Genomic DNA, 19,518 nt, shown 5'->3' with positions numbered 1-19,518 from the left:
AGTGTTTGTAGCAAACAGTTAAATAATGTTTCAATAAATTTATTGAAATGAAAATATAAATAAGATGGTCAAAAAATCAACATGTATTATAAATTAATGAGTGAAATTGAAATTTAAGTGGTAAATGAAGGCAAAAAATGCTTATCAGAAACATTTACGAAATGATACCTAAATAAAACGAAATTTCGATTGAGTTTTTCAGAAGGTTAAGCGACATTGACAGCCATTGCTTACAAATATTAGAACACTAATCACGATTATTAATAAAATATACAACAAGAAGATTTCAATTTTCACTTTAATGTGAATTCTTATAACGGAGTGTAAATAAACAAGATTTAAACATGAATTAATGAAATGAGTGTTATAATACCGGAAAGCCGTTGTTGGTATTCAAGAAATAACAATCAATTTTTATTTTTCAAAAACGCAACATCTGAATAAAAATTAGACGTTCAAATAGTAAAACATGCAACTTTATACCTTTAAAAAATCCGATCATATTTGATTATTCAGTTTCTAACAGTCAGCCATGAAGAAGCAGAAAGTCGTCAAAATATCTACTAAAAGAAAATCATTACAATTAATTTATTTTGATATAAAATAATAAAAGAGCACTATAAAATTAGTCAGTAATAAAAAAAATACTTCATACGAAAGAATTGTTTATCAAATGCGTTCACGGGATCAACTTGCAAAACTTAGCGTCATTACAAAGAACGCTAAATAATGCAAGAAACAACAACTTTTCAACAACTAAATCTATGTGACGGGACTTATTTTCATAACTTAGGTATGTAAAACGTTTGCCATACCTTTAAAATTATTAAAATATTTTAATTAATTAATTATTTAAAAGAAAGCCATCTGTGTATCATAAATGCTAACGAATCACAAAGCATTAATACCTGATATGTAGAAAAATTTAATAGCAAGTTTTGAATAATTAGGAATACTTTAGGCAATTCAAAAACCTTCATGTACTATAAATATTTAACTATAATTGTTTTAAAAATTTACAATTCTTTATAATTTGCAAATAGCTCTAAACAATAATAGTTCAAGGAACTTGATTGGCAACGGTTGTTTTCAGATTATTCAGCCATTGCCAAATTCTATAGATGTATTATGAATGATTATGAAGTCTACGTGGAAAAGTGCAATATCGTTTGGGATTTTTTTTATTTCTCTTTATGCTTTAATTAGTCCTCTCTAACCTACAATAATAATTTTTTTATATCAAATAATCAACCATTTAACAAGTTTTTTTTAGCTAAAAGTAAACTTTTTTTTTACTTCGTTCATGTAGACAAGACATATTTCTCTTTAGATTTTTCCAACAGGATCTCCGACAAGGGTAACTTTTCAAATGCAATTTATTAATTTTCCCTTTAAATTTTATTACTTTGGGTACTTATATTTATGTCGCACTAGAGCTGCACAACGGGCTATTGGAGATGGTCTGGGAAACATCCCTGAGGATGATCCGAAGACATGCTATCGCAATTTTGATCCGCTGATGAGGGAAAGACTCCCCTGCCTGGGTAGATCAACGACCTGCGGGCGAAATCGAGAACTTTATGATAGAAAACTTTAACAAGGACGGATACCGCGTACCCTCATCCCCTACGCAAGCTGATCAAAGTGGTCATCCACCTGCTTCCTAACAGCAGCCAGTGATGCTTAACTTCGGTGTTCTTCAGAGAACCATGTCTTTACGATCAGTCCACTGCGGGACAAATTTTATTACTAAAAGTACTATTACGAGAAATTCCGGTGTATCCCTCCACTTATGTTATGCTGACGAGGCGATGCGTGAACAGGCTTAATATTCAAGGAAGTTTCATTGTTGTGATTTGAATTTAAATTTAAGCGTAATTTTATCATTCATAAGAGTTTTCTGCAATTTATAAATTTTAACAGGTCGTGAGCCTAAAACAAATTTAAGAAAGTTGATATCACAACATAAATAAAGTGTAAGATTTGCCATGCTTTGAGTGTTATCACTTATTTGGGTAAAATGGAACCGTTTGTTTTTGGGTATCATCATAGCAAGCACACGGAGTCTTCCGAATTCGCTTTTTGTTTGTTTCGTTGAAAGTTAAATTGTAAGAACACGAACTACAAATATAATAATATTGGATAGTGTGCTTTAGGCCAAAAAATTCAATCGGAAGCAGTAACCACGAAGTCTTACGACGAATTTTAACCCCTAGACCAAAATGATCTAAACGAATCTAACTCCCTACCTGGGTACTTGTTAACTAAAAATTGTGTGGGTTTGTGGTTTTGATCTCACACAAACGGCATCACATACAAATTACTTCTACTGGATTCATTTATGGTGGTTGAGACAAAGAATAGAGAGGGATTCCCCTCTATATTCTTTGGTTGAGATAAGTGGTCAGAATTCTAGTTAGTTATCAAGAGCTTTTGGGATAAGTTAACCAAAAAATTGAATGGACAAAAATAAAGCAGTGATATGTTTAATCAATAAACAGTGCCGTAACTTCACCCATCGGGGGGGGGCAAACATTTTTGGCGGGGGCCCCTTCAAAAACTTTCAGTACTCCATCTCTAACCGTCATTTTAGCTTTATGTATTATGTTAGCGAATATATTTATGAAAACAAGTTATTTGTTTGCATATAAATTGGATTACAAAACATTGTAAATTTTAAACATGACAAAATGCAAAATTTCAGCGAAATCTATTAATCCTGAGAAATTAAATTTTAAAAAAGTCGTACTTATAAAACTCGATTTCTCAGGAACTAATGCACTATTCAACCAAAAACGCTCAAATTCGTATTTTCCATGTGGAATTAGATACTTTAAAATGATGTTAAAAAAAAAAAAAAAAAAAAAAAAAAAAACTATATCTCTACGATTCAAAAGTTTTCAGACTATTATTGTCCCAAAGGGAACTGATCGTTAGTACTAATATACAAATAAATGACCAAACTATCAAGAAAAAGAATACTGATTGGCTGCTCTATCACAATATCCTAAATATGAAACTTAAGATGCCTAATGAATTAAAATCTAACGAAGATATTGATACTGCAATTGATAACTTAAACACTAATATGCAAAATGCATTATCAGATGCCACCACTGTGAAAATTAAGCACTTGAACAACTTCAAACTCCCATGGCAAATCAAAGAAAAAATTAGAGTCAAGAATAAACTGAATAAATATTATAAAAGGACTTCCAACCCAAGCTATAAGACCGAGGCAAACAGACTCAAAAAAATCATCACAGAAGATTGCTTAAAATATCGGTACACCCAATGGAATGATAAGGTTGCTTCCCTAAATAAAGACGACAACTCAATTTGGAGGATGGCAAGAGCTCTTAGGAGAACTCCACAAACAAATCTTCCCCTTAAAAATTCCAACAACGTTGCATACACAGATGTAGATAAAGCAGAGGTTTTTGCGAATACAATGTATGAGCAATTCAACCTTAATAACGAACCATCATGCCCTATTAATGACAAGATTGTTGAGAATACTTATAATAATATCATGTCCAACATCCCTGACATAAGTGATAATGAGCCTACCAATGACAATGAAATAATAAATATTATCAAAAAACTAAAAAACAAAAAGGCCCCTGGCCATGATAGTATCACCAACGAGATGATCAAGAATGCTCCACCTACTATTATTCCCATCCTTCCTTACTGAGATATTTAATTGGCGATCGAAATGGGCTGCAGGTGGCGTAGAGCAGAACTCTTTTCCTATGGCAACACTTCACATGCTTTCCCCATTAGCGTGTGGAAAGTCATAGAGGAAGGAAGTACGTTAGTTTCTCTCTTGATTTTCATATAGATTAAAATCTTGTAACTTGAAAAACTATATGGAACTGAAAACTACATTAAACATAGTTCTAAAAAAAAGTATCACGGAAATTTTAGAAAATATTTATGTTAAGTAAAAAGGAAAAATATTAAGAAAAGGGAAAATATCGTAGTACATTCCTATATAACTGAAAAGAGGAGGAGAGGGAAGGGAGAAGGGCTAAAGGCATGAAACCGGTCTCTCCCCAGATGGCGTATTCGAGTGTTGCGATCGCGAATGCCCAGGGCCGGATTAAGACCTCTTGAGGCCCTAAGCACTGAAAATATTTTGGTGCCCTCCCCCCTCTAACAATAAAAAATATATCTAGTACTAAGTCACGTGTTAATTCAAAATATAAAATCAAATTTTTTTTGTAAAAAAAAATATTTATTCAAATTAAATCCAAATTTTTTTTTAAAATAATATAATGAATTGAAAACTTTTCAATTAATATTAAAAAAATGACTTACGTTTGTGTGTATTTGCAAAAAAGCAAACACTTTGAATAACTTATGATCGAAAGTTTGAACTTTTATTTACTAAGACTCAAAATACTTTAAATTAGAAAAACAGACACGTACTTTTTCTAAAAAAAGCATACCTTTTTTTTTCAATTGATTCGAATTCTTGACTCTCGAAATAAATGACCATATCACGAGAATTTTTCAAACGAACTTAAAAATTTTAGCACACAATAATAAAATTCATTTACCTAAAAATAGTTCCTTGTCAAAAATAATTTGTAAGAAGTATTAATCATTTTATATTATTTTATTTTCGAGAATATTCGAAAGAACTTTAAATTGAAAATTTAACAAATGTCATTTTAAATGACAAAATACAAAATTTAATCTGTACTAAATCAATCAAATAAACCTGAATCTTTCAATTTTAAAAAAGTTATATATTTAACATTTAATTTTTCAAGAACTTTTCGACAGATTTTGTTCAAGTATTTTACTATTTAAATTAATATTCTTTAAAATTATGTAATAGTTTGTATATTTTTGAATTCAAAATTGCTCCGACTATTAATAATAAATAATTTTTAAAGAAATATTTTTGACAGGGAATTATTTTTAGGTTAATGAATTTTATTATTAAGTGTAAAATTTTTTCAATTCGTTTCAAAAGTTTTCGAGACATGGCGAAATGCATGAAAACTACAATTAAATAAAGGAGCCCAAACTTTCAACCTAAAAAAGCTTTTGGGATCTTAATTTCCATATTGTGAATACCATCCATATTTTGAGAGACAAATATCCAAATTCAACAACAACAACATATACATATGTAGGTAGAGGAAGCACGTTTGCTCGATTTCATAACTTAAAAAAATATCTTCTGCACCAACTAATTAGCATATTTTAAGTTTGGCCCTCAAACCATTTAGATTGAGATCTAGTAAGTAAAATCCGATCATTAAATCAAGAGTTATTTAGGTTTTTTACTTTTTTTATTTTACGCACTGTACATAATAACACATAACTTTTACAAATAATAATGCTTTTCATTATTCCTTTTTCCTTATTAAACCTAATATATTAATAATGATAGGAAGAGAAATGAAGGGGAAAAAAAGTGATGAGTAATTTTATAAATGCAACAATTATCTTAAATGATCCCATAAAATCTGGATTAAAAATCAGAAATGAACTTATTTCATAATAACAGCTCACTCTAGATTGCATCTGTGGAAAACAGAACTAATTATCTAATAGAATTATTACTATTTTGTTTAATATTTTGGACATTCTCGTAGTTAGTTGACCTGTCAAAGTCAAAGGTACAGAAGAGCTTAACAGCAATAAATAACTATCAATTAAATCTTAATTTGACTAGTAAAAAAAATGACCTTTTAGAAAAAAATGATAGAAATCACTTAAAACTACTGCATTAAACCTGTACTTAAAACTCTTATAAGTGATAGCAGTAACTTTGGTCTGAAAAAGCTGTTACAGTAAATAAAAACTCTGTCCTCAATAAGTAAATAAATGCATGAACAAAATACTTTAAATAACTATAAATTCGATGATCAGATTTTCATTTACAAATTCAGAACATTCGTGTTTTTATAATACAAAACAAAAGCATAAGTATAGCAACAATGAATATAATATAAAAACTAAACTTAAATAATAATCAGTAGAAAATAACAAACCATCATTTTTAATTTATTCACTTTTTTTTGTGTTACGATATTTTTTATTCCTGTATGCATACGCGTACATAATACCACATTAGTTTTATAGAAAATAATTTTAGGTTTGGAAAAATATAATCCTTAGAAACATAAACAGAAGTATTGTATGTAATTTTATTAAACCAACATTTATCTTAAACCTACTAAAATCTATTTTGCCTACTAAAATTTTATGTAGGTACTAAATATTTTACATATTCTTTACAACATTTAAAGACAAATTCGTAAAATAAATCGAAGTAAAATTTGTGTATTGTTACCTAAAATTTTTATTTTAAATCGAATAACTGTTTTTATTATAACGTCAAAGAATGAAATTTATTTCGATAAGATCAATCATTTAAAAAATTTAATTACTTCTTAAAACTTATAATACGGCATCATCCCCTCTTAAAAAATACGTCACATTGTATTTTTAACAAAAACTTGAAATTTGTTTTTATTACTTTTGAGTATTATTGTGTAATAGAATGCTTAAAATGTAAAAAAAAAAAAAAAAAAATTTACTTTTTAATAATTGTAATTTTATTTTTTACATTTAAGTTCAATTAATTTTTTATTATTAAAATATAATAATTCTTTAGGAAAATTAAATTCTTCACTTATATTGATTTAGACACAATCAATATTGATCGATAAATAATAATTATTGATAAAATTATTTGAAGGGTTTAGCTACTACCTGAAGCAGCATCAGCTTTACACTATTACGGCATGCTTTCAAAAGCAATAATTTAGAATAATGTTTTAGTAGAATAAACTTTTTCTGTGCATTCATGTAGGATTCAGTGCACTCACATTCTGTGCATTCACGCATACACGGGGGTGTGTAAATACGAGAAATTAGTTACTGATTGTAGCATAAATAATATTATTGGTTAAAAATAATGTCAATCAAGAAACTTTTCTTTTACTAGACCTCCCACTTTCTTCAATCTTATAAGTCACCATTTATTTGTATCTCTACCCTCCCCCCCTCGAAAGGAAAACAATTTGAATTTTCTGAGATATGCAACCTTTTTTCGTTTGAAAAAAAAAAAAAAAAAAAAAAAAAGGGGGAATGAGTCCCCTATAGGATGCTTAAAGATATCTGAGATGAAAGGATGTTCTCTGTCTGTAGTAAATCAATTGGTTACACTTGGCTTGCCCTTAAAGTGTTTCTTCTCAGAAAATTTAGCTTTGTATGCTATCACATATGTTGGTGACAATCACGGTGGTCCTGTTCAGGAACCTTCGAATTCATGGAATTGAATGCTGGCAATATACATCTTTTGATGTTTTACGTCGGGATTGTTTGTTATAGGCAGAAAGCAAGATCAAGTTAAATTGAACCACGTTTCCCAGAAGTCTGTTACTTATAATAAAATAACAGGGAACAACAATATTTTTCCCACTCGTTTATGCAGAATGACCAATTTTTATTTTAAGAAAAAGTTAAATGGATAATGGAAATACCTTAACTAATTATTTATTTATTTCAATCTGATTTACACGCGAGCAACAAGTAAAAATTAAGCACAACTATTAAATTTTTTTTTAGTGATAGAAATAGTATTATTATATTCAAAATATTTACATGTTCAAATTATCATCATAATAAAAGTTGATGAAATTACACACATATATTGTATATATATATAATAATTATCATTAAAGATTTTCCTTATTAGTTATTAAACATATTTCAAAATTCAATAAATAAAAATATCTTTCTTAAATTTGCCATTCATTTTTAATTTGAAATTTTCAGTACTTTTCTTATTTCTTAATTATAATTTTTACAAATTTCGTTATAAGATGCACAAAATATAGTTTACTTGCACTAAACAAAATTCAATGATTGAAAATTTGATTTTATTGCTACTTATTTCTTACATTTGCTTTCAAAATTAAATTAGTTTTAATGGGTACTCTTCTTAACGTATTTTTCACCGTCAACGAACATCCGGTTCACACTGAGAATTTACACATCTTTTGTGCTCAACTTTTATAACATTTATATTTATACAAGACTCTAAGGACTAAGGGACCTATAATTCTCCCCTTATTCAAAAACTAGCTGCTTGCATTCATATTACGTAGTATATATTTTAAATCTAATATATTCGATATATATAGATAAAAAAAAATCATAAGTGATGCGAAGTGTGTGGTCATATTTTACGCAAATTTAACCTCTCCTCCACAAAGAAATTTCGAAAAATGATACTTAAACACAGCTCCTTTTTCTTAATTTAGTGAATAAAAAAAAATTATTTGATGTAAATTTGTGAAATAAATTTTTGGAACACAATCTTTACGTAATTTGATGACTTCTTTTCCAGTTACAATGAGAATATAGTATAAGCAAATATTTTATGTAGTATAAACAAAAACATGCACAACATAGATTTTTTTTTCACCTCAAAAATCACATTGTAAAAAATGTGATTTTTGAGGTGAAAAATTCATCAAAATTTTGTAAATCAAATTTTTTCTTCATGAAAATATCAAATTGCCGGAGTATTAACTTGCTACAACTGCGAAAAATATTCTGTAAACATGAATCGTAGTAGTATGTTATGGAATCATTGTAATGGATAAATAAATAGAGCTTTTATCGCATAGAAATTCACTACCTAATTTCATTATACGACCAAAAATTTTTGATACAAAACATCTTTCGTTTTTTTTTTCTTTTATTATGTGAAATTTCGTACTCAGAAATGGTTGTTATCTACTCTTAAAATGGAAGCTCAAAATAATAAATTTATTATCAATGTTTCAAAAAAAAAAAAAATTTACTGCGAACATTTAGTTAGGCTTTGTGGTGCCCCCTATCCTCTGGTGCCCTAAGCACGTGCTTAGTGTGCTTAATGGTTAATCCGGCCTTGCGAATGCCTGCCTAAATAACTGTTATTTCCCGACCATGTGGAAAAAATCGGATATCATACTCTTCCCGAAACCAGGGAAAGATGCAGGGCCGTTTTATCCATTAGGCACTGTAGGCAACTGCCTAGGGGCCCCGCCACGTTCAGGGGCCCTGTGCTACAGAGAAAAAAATTGACAATGTTTCTTAAACAGTAAAAATTTAATTCGAAATTTCAATGACGATTGTCTTGCTCTGTACATTACATCGACGCTATTTTAGTACATTTCTGAACGCATTCCAAATTAGATATTAATATTATGGTAGTTAGTTCATATATAACGCAGATATATAATCGCAAGCAATTTTATCGCGGTAATTTTAACGCCGACTAATCAGATGACTATAGAGCAAGAGCAGCTTTTTTAACACAACACGCTTGAAAAACGCGCAAAATTCTACGTTGTGAATGCACACTTACTGTTCTGGTACCTACCATAGGTATGTATATTCTATGGCCAAGCTACCAAAGAGTATGTAAAAATAAGGTTGGCAGTACTGGTTCGTTCGTCGCAGGACTGGGGAATTCCCCGATCCGCTAAATACATACGTTGTATTGTGTCATAGACAACATTTTTGAAACATTTTTAATGTAATCGTTGAATTTTCACTTCGTGCAATTGAATTTTCACTTCGGCTGAACGTTTCCTTAAATTTCTTCTCGTACAGAACCACAAAGGGGAAGAACTAGCCACTGAGTATTGAAATTAATTAAAAACTGTCTTCGTTCAACTATGTCTCAAAACCGTTTAAATTCATTGACCTTAATGGCAATTGAAAATGATGTATTGGTAAAGGTTAACTTTCAGGATGTGTTGAACGATTTTGTAACAAAAAAAGTTAGAAGAGTTAATATTTAAGCTTATTGTATGATTTTTTTAAATGCATATATTAATTACTTATATTCTTTTCGTTTGATTCAATATTTTTATTGAATAATGTGATAATATACTATATATAATATACTGCGATATATAATAATTAGGAAGTTAGAAGACGGTAGGGGAGGGGCCCCGAGACGAGCATTACCTAGGGGCCGCGACATGCATAAGCCGGCCCTGGAAAGATGCCTCTAATCCAAACAATCATAGGCCTTTTAGTTTACTGCCCTCTCTTTCAAAAATACTGGAAAACGTTATCAAAAATAGACTTCAACAATATTTACATAATCTACCGGACCAACAATATGGTTTTCGAGCCAATCTTTCTACTACAAAACAAGTCATTAACTTAATGGAATTCATTAGTAATGGTAAATTTAAAAAGGAGACAATGGCCCTTATCCTACTCGACGTCGCGAAAGCGTTCGATCGAGTATGGCCTAAGGGCCTTATTGTCAAATTAAGCGAGATGAACTTCTCAAAGAGCCTACTCTCCCTTCTTAATGCATATCTAAAAGATCGCTATTTTAGAATTAAATTAAACAATACATATTCTGATTATAAACTTATCAGAGCGGGAGTACCGCAGGGGTCCATTCTTGGACCAATTCTTTACATTTTGTTCACTGCTGACTTTCCTGTTGATAACAGCAACCTAAATGAATTAGTCGCACTATACGCAGACGACACGGCTATAGTCACCAAATCCCTAAATACTAAAAGAGCAATAGAGCTCCTACAAAATAAATTGAATATAGTAGAAAACTGGTGCTCCAAATGGAGAATTAAGCTCCACCCCGACAAAAGTCAATATATGATTATACACAGCAAAATTAAATTCGAGAATATTCCAAAAATCAAGTTATTTAATGTGGATATTACTCCAATAAAACATGTGAAATATCTTGGAATCATTTAACCTCAGCTGGAGAAAACATGTCGACGATGTAATTAGGAGAGGAAAAGGTGCGTTTTTCGCCCTCTACGCAATCCTAAACAAAAACTCCAAACTTGAACTGAACAATAAAAGAACCATCTACCTACAAATCACCGACCAATTCTGACAGCCCAGCCCTTACTACGCTGACTAATAATCTTAAGAATAAGCTTTCTAACTTTGAGGGCAATAAGCTTATACGAACAATGCTGGGTGCCCCAAGGGCAATCAGTAACAGATCCCTTAAAAATGACTTAAAGATAGAGGATATAAATCAGTTTTTGGCAAAGCTTAACTCAAAATTCTATAAAGACGCAAAGGACTGTAACACCTCAAATTTTAATAAAATCTTTGATATAGACATTTTTTGAGATAATATAAGCTTTAGCCCTCTCACTGCATTTTTAACCTCGGACTGCTTGATCTCAAAATACTACAATTAAAATTAACCATTCCCTCACACAAACACACACAGATTTAGCACCAGCACCGTGACAAACTTGGTGAAGGAGGAACCCTTTTCGAAGGGTCCGATCTGGGGGAGTCCACAGAGCTGCTTAAACTTAATCATAGTGAGCAACCCGGCACGAGCGGTGATCACCGGGACGGCCGGGTCACTATACAAACCCTGTACATATTTTATTATATTTTGTTCAACTGATGTAATTACTATATATATCTTATTTGACTATATTTTATTGCCTACTCATATTTGTTCACGACTTCATACTCATGTTATTACTTGACAATGGAGACCTCTCCATACCCCCTTTTCTTTATATATTATTGCTTTGAATAATTTATGGCTAACCAATTTATGATTACACAATTTCGATGAATCGGTAAGTGGCGCTTCGCGCCAAAGGCCGAGGTAAAAACAATTTCCAGCGATGTTCATCGCTAATCTTGTTACGTGCTGCTAGCATGTTAGTTGTTATGTTTTGTTGTTATTAAATTTGTATTTTAACTTATTATGTGTCTTACTTGGAATTCAACACCAAGGATATCTCACAATTTCAGAACGGGCGAAGCACATTATTCGCACCCTCAATTTAAATTCACAGTTATATAAAGTTTTTGATTTCGAAAATTGTTTTTTTAAAAAAAATAGGTTTTTTTAAAAAAGTTACCAATTTAATTTTGCTTCATTTTCGCTAATGTCTAAAGTTCAGAAGGGGCTAAGCACACTATTCACTCTCTCAATTAAATTTCAGAAGAAAGTAAATTTAAAAAAAGTTCCTTTTTTTTCTTCCTAAAATTACCAACTTAACTTTATTTTCACGAATGGCTAAATTTCGGAAGGGGCGAAGCATATTATTCGCCCCCCTTCAATTAAATTTCAGAGGAAAATAAAATTTTTGATTTTGAAACTCACTTCAGCCATTTATTGACTATGTAGGTAGACCGTTAGGAAAAAGCATCGGTCGTTTTGTAATAGCATACTGGAACTTCACAACTTTCTTTTTTGTTTCTGCGGGATTGAAATAAATAATAGCAATTAAGTTTAACCACTAACTTGTGAAAGAACTTAAGAGGCGAATAAAAATGATTTTTTCATTGGTGCTTAATCTGGCCCTGCAACCAGGCTATCCGTCCTATACTTTACAAAATCGATGTATAGGAAAACATAAGGAGCAGTGCCGGATTACCCATTAGGTCATGGGCCCCCTTAAAATGGATTTTTTGAAAATTAATTAAAATTAAGAAAAACAATGATTTAAAAAAAAAAATCTATTTCAAATATATATGTTACGATTATAAAATATTATGATTGATTATTTTTTAGTTCTAATTTAACAAAATAAAGTAAAATTAAATTTATTATTATTATTTTTTTAAATATGCTTTCTTGAACGAAAAGATATATGAATACTTTTATATTTGAATAAATAAAAAATATACGAGAAAAAAAAATTAATCTAAGGGCCCCAAAAATTTGAATGGCCCAGGGTCCCGTGCACGCTTAATCCGACACTGATAAGGAGGCACAATCTGTATCCTAAATAAGGAAACTGGTAACTTGTCGAGCACAGCAATTGACTGACAGTTAGAGAAAAGCATGTCTTATCACCTCTAACAGCTACAAAATTCCTGCATCAGCGTTTCTCATCGTTTACCAGTTTCCTTCTACTTGCATCAAGGTACTCTTGAGCTTATTGAAGCTGGTCTTCAAGTTGCAATTAAGCATCCCATACAATGTGCCTGTATCTTAATCCCATCATTTCATTTGACGGGATTAACATAAGGAGACATCAAAGGCCACTCCTCTGATTGTTCACACGAGAACAGGTTACGAGTCACTGTCGAAACTGAATATTGACTCCTCACTGAAGATAACAAGCCCCCAAGCATCTTAAATGCAAGACCCATGGCAGACAGTCCTTTTTGTTGTTTACAGTCAAGAAATGCAAACTACAGGGCGCCTGGCATGCAAACACATTTATTAAGTCTCTGGGCGACTGTTATCTGCGATATGGATGTTCTTGTTACATTATTACAGGTTGCAATACAGTTGCGTCGCTATAATGGACCAATCCCTTTTGGCTGGAAATCTTGCTCACCACTAGATTATATTTTTTGTTATTCAACCTTACCTTACACTATGATGTTTCAAAGCGTCCTTGTGCTACAAGCTTGGACGAACAAATGAGGTTCTTCTACACAAAAGCGATCACAGGCAACTGCATGGTAGAGATGCCCAAGAAGAGCTGAGACCGTGTTTGCGTATAGCCATTACTTATGAAAATGTTCTTTCTTTTAACCGTTTTTATCATAGCAGTTTTCACTGACATGCACTCTTTGACCTAAAACAATTTAAAAACCAATGTTCCCTTCTTAAGATAGGGTTGTGCACTCTGCTTACTATCACTCACAAACATTTGAAATAGCTTACACTGTTTTTTTTAAAAGATCAATTTGCCATTTGAGGTCACTCTGCTTGTTCATCTCACATATTTTACGAAATTGTAATTACATATGTGTGTTTAGGTGCCAAAAATGGAAATTCAAATCGAAAAAAGCAAAACATTTTTATAAATAATTTTCTTAATAAGCTATTTTGGAAGTAAAATATATATTATTAATATCAATAATGGCTTTCTCACTATCATGTTTTTTAAAAAAGAAGGAAATTACATAAACGTTGATGGGTTGTTAGACACACCCATCCATCTGATTTCAATAAGCAACATATCAAATGAAATAATTAAAACCAAAAAAACTGAAGAGCAATTCCATTACTAAAGTCACAGTTATTGACTTTATAAGCACGTAACATAATTAAAAAGAAATCAAGCAGTTCTAAAAATTAAATTTTTTTTTAAAAATGAAAAACTGTAGCTTTTAGAGATGTAGCATATTGTGTTATTATGCCCATAACACTCAGCATTTAATTTTTAAAAAGTTATGAAAGATACGAAAAATAGGAGTAAGTGTACAGATATTTTCACAAGAAATATTAGAATTCCTTAATTTTTTTAAAATCCAGTTAGATAGCTTTCTAATATGACATTAGTAATTGGTGGAATTTTCCTGAAGCAGTAGGATTTTTGTGATTACATCACTCGAATATACCACCTGGTGAGAATACAAATTCCAAGCAAAGAACCTCCCCCCTGTAACGTTTTAGAGACGGTTGGTACAACAGTTGTACCTTTCTTTTGTTGTTGTTGTAAAAGTATTTTATGTATAGCATTATAATTTGATATTTATTTTACTATGCACGTGTTATGCTGAGTTGAGAGCCATATCATGAAGACAAAACAGATAACGTATCATAGAAAATTAATATTTGTCTCACATATATCAGGGGTAATTCTGACACAAAGTGAAAAACCCTGAAAATTTTATAAGTAAAAAATTGATATTAAGATATCAATTTATATACCAAGCATGTTTCATATTTAACATAAATTTTAGAACTAGCATTTATAATTAAATTACCTACTAAAAATATTTTAAGGTATGTGTGTTAGCAAGACAGCACTTCATCAAGAGGCACACTGCCTGCCAACACACAGGAACCTTTCTGTTGTCAGTGGTAATACCAAAAGCTGACAGTGTCCCGAGGCCCCACAATGGATAAACAAATAAGAAAAAGCAGTTAGAAAAATCGAATTGTAAGAGCAATGAAAAATTAATGACAAATAAACACAATTTAAAAGTATACAGAGTAAGACTAAATAATGAAACGCCCACATATAAGAAAAATAAATAAAGTTAAAGTTAGGAATTTCTTTCAGCTATCAGGAATTTCAAGATTACATTAGAGAATAATCATTTTCCTTTTAATTACTGTAATTATGATATTTTAAAGACATTCAAATAACTCGGCTGATATTGAAGCCCGCATAAATAGGCCTATGAGATGAAATTAAGGATTTTTTTGGTTCCTGAAGCATATAGATGGCAGCACTTTTTTAGAAATTTTACTCATTGAATGCTTTTTGCTTTATTTTTCAATATTTTCAAAAGGGGTCACCACGATTTATTTTTCAAGTTTTCTTTATGATATGGCAATTTATATTTTATTTTGATTTGGTTATTCTAACTATAACTTTATTTTTTTTTTTTATATATGTGGGCGTTTCATTATTCTTACTCTGTATAATTTAAAATTGTGTTTATTTGTCATTGCTTTTACAATTAAATTTTTCTAATTGCTTTTTCTTACTTGTTTATCCATTGTTGGGCCTCGGCGGGACACTGGCAGTTTTCGGTATTACCACTGACAATAGAAAGGCTCCTGTGTGTTGGAGGCACTGTGTTCCCTGATGAAGCGCTGTCTTGCTAACACACATATTTTAAAATATTCTTTGTATTTCTGACTTTTTAAATTAAAATAAAACAAATTTGGTTTTAGCTGCTTTTCCATTTTGATTTAATGTTATTTACTTATTTTGTCTTTTTCTGAATTTGTATAAATCAGTTTCATTCTTTGATTAGACTCACTACTTTTTGAATTACAGAGCAACAAAAAATGATAGGGGACAAAAAGGATCCATCCATCTTTTTAGTGTTAAGTGCAACAATTATATAAATTCAAAAAATATCACAATATTTTTTTAGCTATCAACATTTTTTAACAATTCATTGTTATTTTAAAATTTGCCATGATCTACAGACATGCATAAACATGTGAATGTTGTCTATGGGAAATTTATCACCATTGCAGAAAATTTTTTAATATTACTTTATTTAAAAAAAAAAACTTAAGGAATTATAAGGTTATATTTATGTTTTTCTTAAATGGTTTATATTGTAAAATGAGCAAAGCAAGATTATTTAAGTGTAGAAGACTTGAAAACAGATTCTTATAAAAAAAAAACTTATTTAAGTTTTTCATTGAAATGTTTCCAAGCAAACATTTATGTATGCAAAGAAATTCAAGCCTAAAAAAAAAAAGTAAATCAATAACTCATTTTATATTTTCATAAAACTGCTAAATTTAAAGATATGCATAATAATTAATATAGTTTTTTTAGAATTAATCATTTTCAAAAGTGATTTTCGAACAAATTTTATGTCCATGAAACTAATTACAAAAGTCAATAAATTACTTACGAAGTTTTTTAATTTTGTTTTTGCAGAAAGTTTTTCATTTTATCAAAGCCTGCCTATCTGTTATAAGGACCAATGTTCTTGTTAGTAACAGCTAAGAAAAGCAGTCGCCAACATATAGTCCCTATAACATAGATATGGCGAATCTAATGGTAAACATGCCACAAGGTGGCATATGAAACATATCTTGATGGCAGACAAGAAATTCATATTACTAAATTACTTTTATTTAATTACATTCCTTGAAGAAAAAAAAATTTAATACTAGTAGCAATCAAAAACAAGTAGGAAGTTTGATGACATTAGGACATATTTCAAGAAATGAAGGTAATTAATGTCCCCCTTAACGATGGAATTCCACGTCGTAGGAGAAAATGGATTTTCTTGAAAAGTATGAAATTGTGATGAGTTATAAAGAAAACCCAAACCAAATTATGAAAAAACTTGCGATACAAAAAATTTTTGCAATGTAGAGAACAGACATTTTAATCAATGAATTCTGTATTATCAATAAGAAACAGCCAAATCTCATATTTAAAGTAAAGATCAAAACCAAACAGTAGATATAGCTACAATATGTAATTAAATGTTGAAATCAAAGTAACGACAAACAAATGGGATTTTAAAAAGAAACTTAATAAGTTGCACGTTGGACACTGTTATTTAACTGGCACGCTTATTTATATAGGTTTACCACTCGTGCTATAATTGAAAGTATCTTCATAGGAATCAAAATATTGTAGGAATGTAATTTTTTTTCTTTCTTTCTAATGTTAATTGAAAATTTTTTTTTACTCATAAATTCTTGATGCTTGTTGAAATTAATGTTCTAATCACAGTTCTCCTTGTTTTAATTATTTATTTCAACCATTAAAATAAGTCTTAATTCGATAGTTAAACATTCTGATTTACAATAAAGCAATTAACATTGATTTGAATCCCATGGTTCAGAGTCAATAAATTATTGGTTCACTTTAAGTTCTTTAGCAATTGCAGAAGCACTCATAACCATCATTTCAGAAGAATGTTCTTTATACGTAGAGAGAGCAGCTTCACGCGTTTCCTCCCATCGATAAAGTTCTACGTATATCGGCTTAATATACTTTAAACGGCCATATTTAACGACAAAATCTAAAGCTGTCGGGATTATATCTTTCCAGCGAGCTAATAAGCACAGACGAATCCATCTGAATTCAATTTCACAATTTTTTGTCTCACTTAAATTATAAAGCTCATTTAACTTCTCAATTTTCTTAGTAGATAAAGGATCCTCTTTTAATATGAATGATAGAAATGTAACAATTTGATCGGAAACAAAACTTTTGATATCCTTCGAACCGAATTGACCGAGGTCGTTCTCGTCTGCTTTGACCCATGCATTACACAAATCAATACACTCTTTGGCAAGGGTCTCATCATAGTCTGGTTTTACAGGGGGCATACCTGGGGAATATAACCATGTGTCCCAATCCACTTGGTTAAGAACATCTTTTTTGTCTGAAAAATGTTTCAATAGATAATTTTTCCAAGTATCAGTATCGATAGATTGAAACTTATGGTCTTTAATATAGTTTCTCAAGAATTCTTCAAACGGTTTAGATCCTAAAAGAGTTTCCAAATAGAAAAGAAATGTGTGACCTTTTTCATAAGGTATAGGATTACAACCTTCATCTGGATCCACATCCGTTAAGTCTGGCACCAATTTAGTTAATGGATCAGTCTCACCTAACTTTTTCACTATATAATCAAGATCATTCCAACCATCAATGGCATCAAAATGGCGTTTTTTCTCACCATGGAGCTTAGCTATAATTTTTCTTTCAAAAAACATTGTAAATCCTTCATTTAACCAAAAATGTTCAAAGTTCTTATTGGTCACTAAATTGCCAGACCAGCTATGTGCAATTTCATGAGCAATAACACTGACCAGCGACTTATCTCCAGTTATAATGGTGGGTGTAACAAATGTTAAACATGGATTTTCCATACCCCCATATGCAAATGATGGAGGTAGTACCAATAAATCGTATACCTCCCACACATATTCTCCAATGAGTTCCTCGGCACAAGATAACATTTTTTCGGTGTCTGCAAACTCCTCGGCTGCCTTTTCGACGAATTCCGCTTCGGCCCAAACATGAGAACGAGGACCAATTTGTCTACTTTCCAAGGCTCCAACAGCAAGGGTGATTAAATAACTTGGAATGGGAATTTTTTGGACAAATTTATAGTTTTTCTCTAAGGGATCAGAATCCATTTCTTCACCATCACGTAAAGCACTCATTAATGCAATGAGCTCATAGGGTGTAGTTAGTGTAGCAGAATAGGGTGCTTTGACACTAGGCGTGTCTTGACATGGAAGAATGGATCGAGCATGGATTGCTTGACACAAGCTAAAAACATATGGATGCTTTTTACCAGCAGTCTGACTGGGCTCAAGCCATTGAAGAGCACTTGCTTGAGGCGATGTTTCATAATCAATTCGAATGAAAACATTCTTGGCTGTTGATCTTTTCGGTAATTTTATTTCCAATCTACTGCCAAAAACTTCGTGCTTTTCCTCACTTAAAATGAAGGATAGCTTGTTATGATTGCTTTTATTCTTCACATTATGTATGATAAGATCTTTGGTGTCCAAAAACAAATCCGCCTTCGGATTTTTCTTCTCAACAGTTAAATCTACATAACCAGATAATATATGCTTATTAAAATCAACTTCAAGTTTAAGAAATATATCAGTTATTACAGCATCTTCGGGATTGGAATAAGAATGCGGATCGTTTTCACTTAATCGCTGAGACATGTCGAAAAATTTACCTTTTACTGTGAAAAAAGAAAACTTTTCCTTTCTGAAAACTCTTGATTTTATATCTGTAGTATTTATCAAATTAAATCTGCAGATTTGACGTGTTTATTGTTCTGTTTAGGAGAATTCGAAACATTCCTCTACTTTCGAAACTTGAGGTATGCTCGAAGTGAAATGCCTCCTTCTGCCATGTGATTAGTTATTAAATAATACTAGTTAATGAGTGCAAATAAATTCATGTTCCTGATTTTAAAGTAAATTATTGAAAATAAGGTACAAGAAATTCTATTAATAAAGATAAATATCTTGAATTAATTTTTCAATTTATGCTACTTCAAAGCCTTATAGGAGCATTATTGAAAAAAGATAAT

General features: G+C 30.8%; 2 protein-coding genes across 8 annotated transcripts in view; both read right to left on the bottom strand.

Moving 5' to 3' along the window:
* Hmt4-20 (Histone methyltransferase 4-20) overlaps positions 1-1,195 on the bottom strand; it is a 53,806-nt gene extending 52,611 nt beyond the window's left edge. Inside the window, exons 1-2 of one of the 7 annotated variants that reach the window (XM_087160000.1) lie at positions 909-1,195; positions 484-563 (exon numbers count right to left, since the gene is read on the bottom strand). The gene's annotated coding sequence lies outside the window, so the exon portion shown is untranslated. Of the gene's footprint in view, positions 1-483; positions 564-648 lie in introns of all 7 variants that reach the window. The other 6 variants (XM_087160003.1, XM_087160007.1, XM_087160002.1 and 3 more) reach the window with 6 other exon arrangements.
* A 15,605-nt stretch (positions 1,196-16,800) lies between these two features.
* Positions 16,801-19,517, bottom strand: LOC107455783 (leukotriene A-4 hydrolase). The gene has a single exon (XM_016073487.5). It carries the CDS (start codon positions 19,142-19,144, stop codon positions 17,303-17,305), a length of 1,842 nt encoding a protein of 613 aa, XP_015928973.1. The 5' UTR covers positions 19,145-19,517; the 3' UTR covers positions 16,801-17,302.
* Position 19,518: the final 1 nt, after the last annotated feature.

Source organism: Parasteatoda tepidariorum, chromosome 3, assembly GCF_982258835.1.
Source record: "Parasteatoda tepidariorum strain Cologne lab strain chromosome 3, Ptep-v5.0, whole genome shotgun sequence".
Taxonomy (NCBI): domain Eukaryota; kingdom Metazoa; phylum Arthropoda; class Arachnida; order Araneae; family Theridiidae; genus Parasteatoda; species Parasteatoda tepidariorum.
Note: the sequence above shows the minus strand (reverse complement) of the source record. Positions and strands in the feature narration are given on the sequence as shown.

Bases quoted from the DNA above. Each gene is read 5' to 3' on its own strand.
- LOC107455783 (XM_016073487.5), bottom strand. From the start codon at position 19,144: ATGTCTCAGCGATTAAGTGAAAACGATCCGCATTCTTATTCCAATCCC.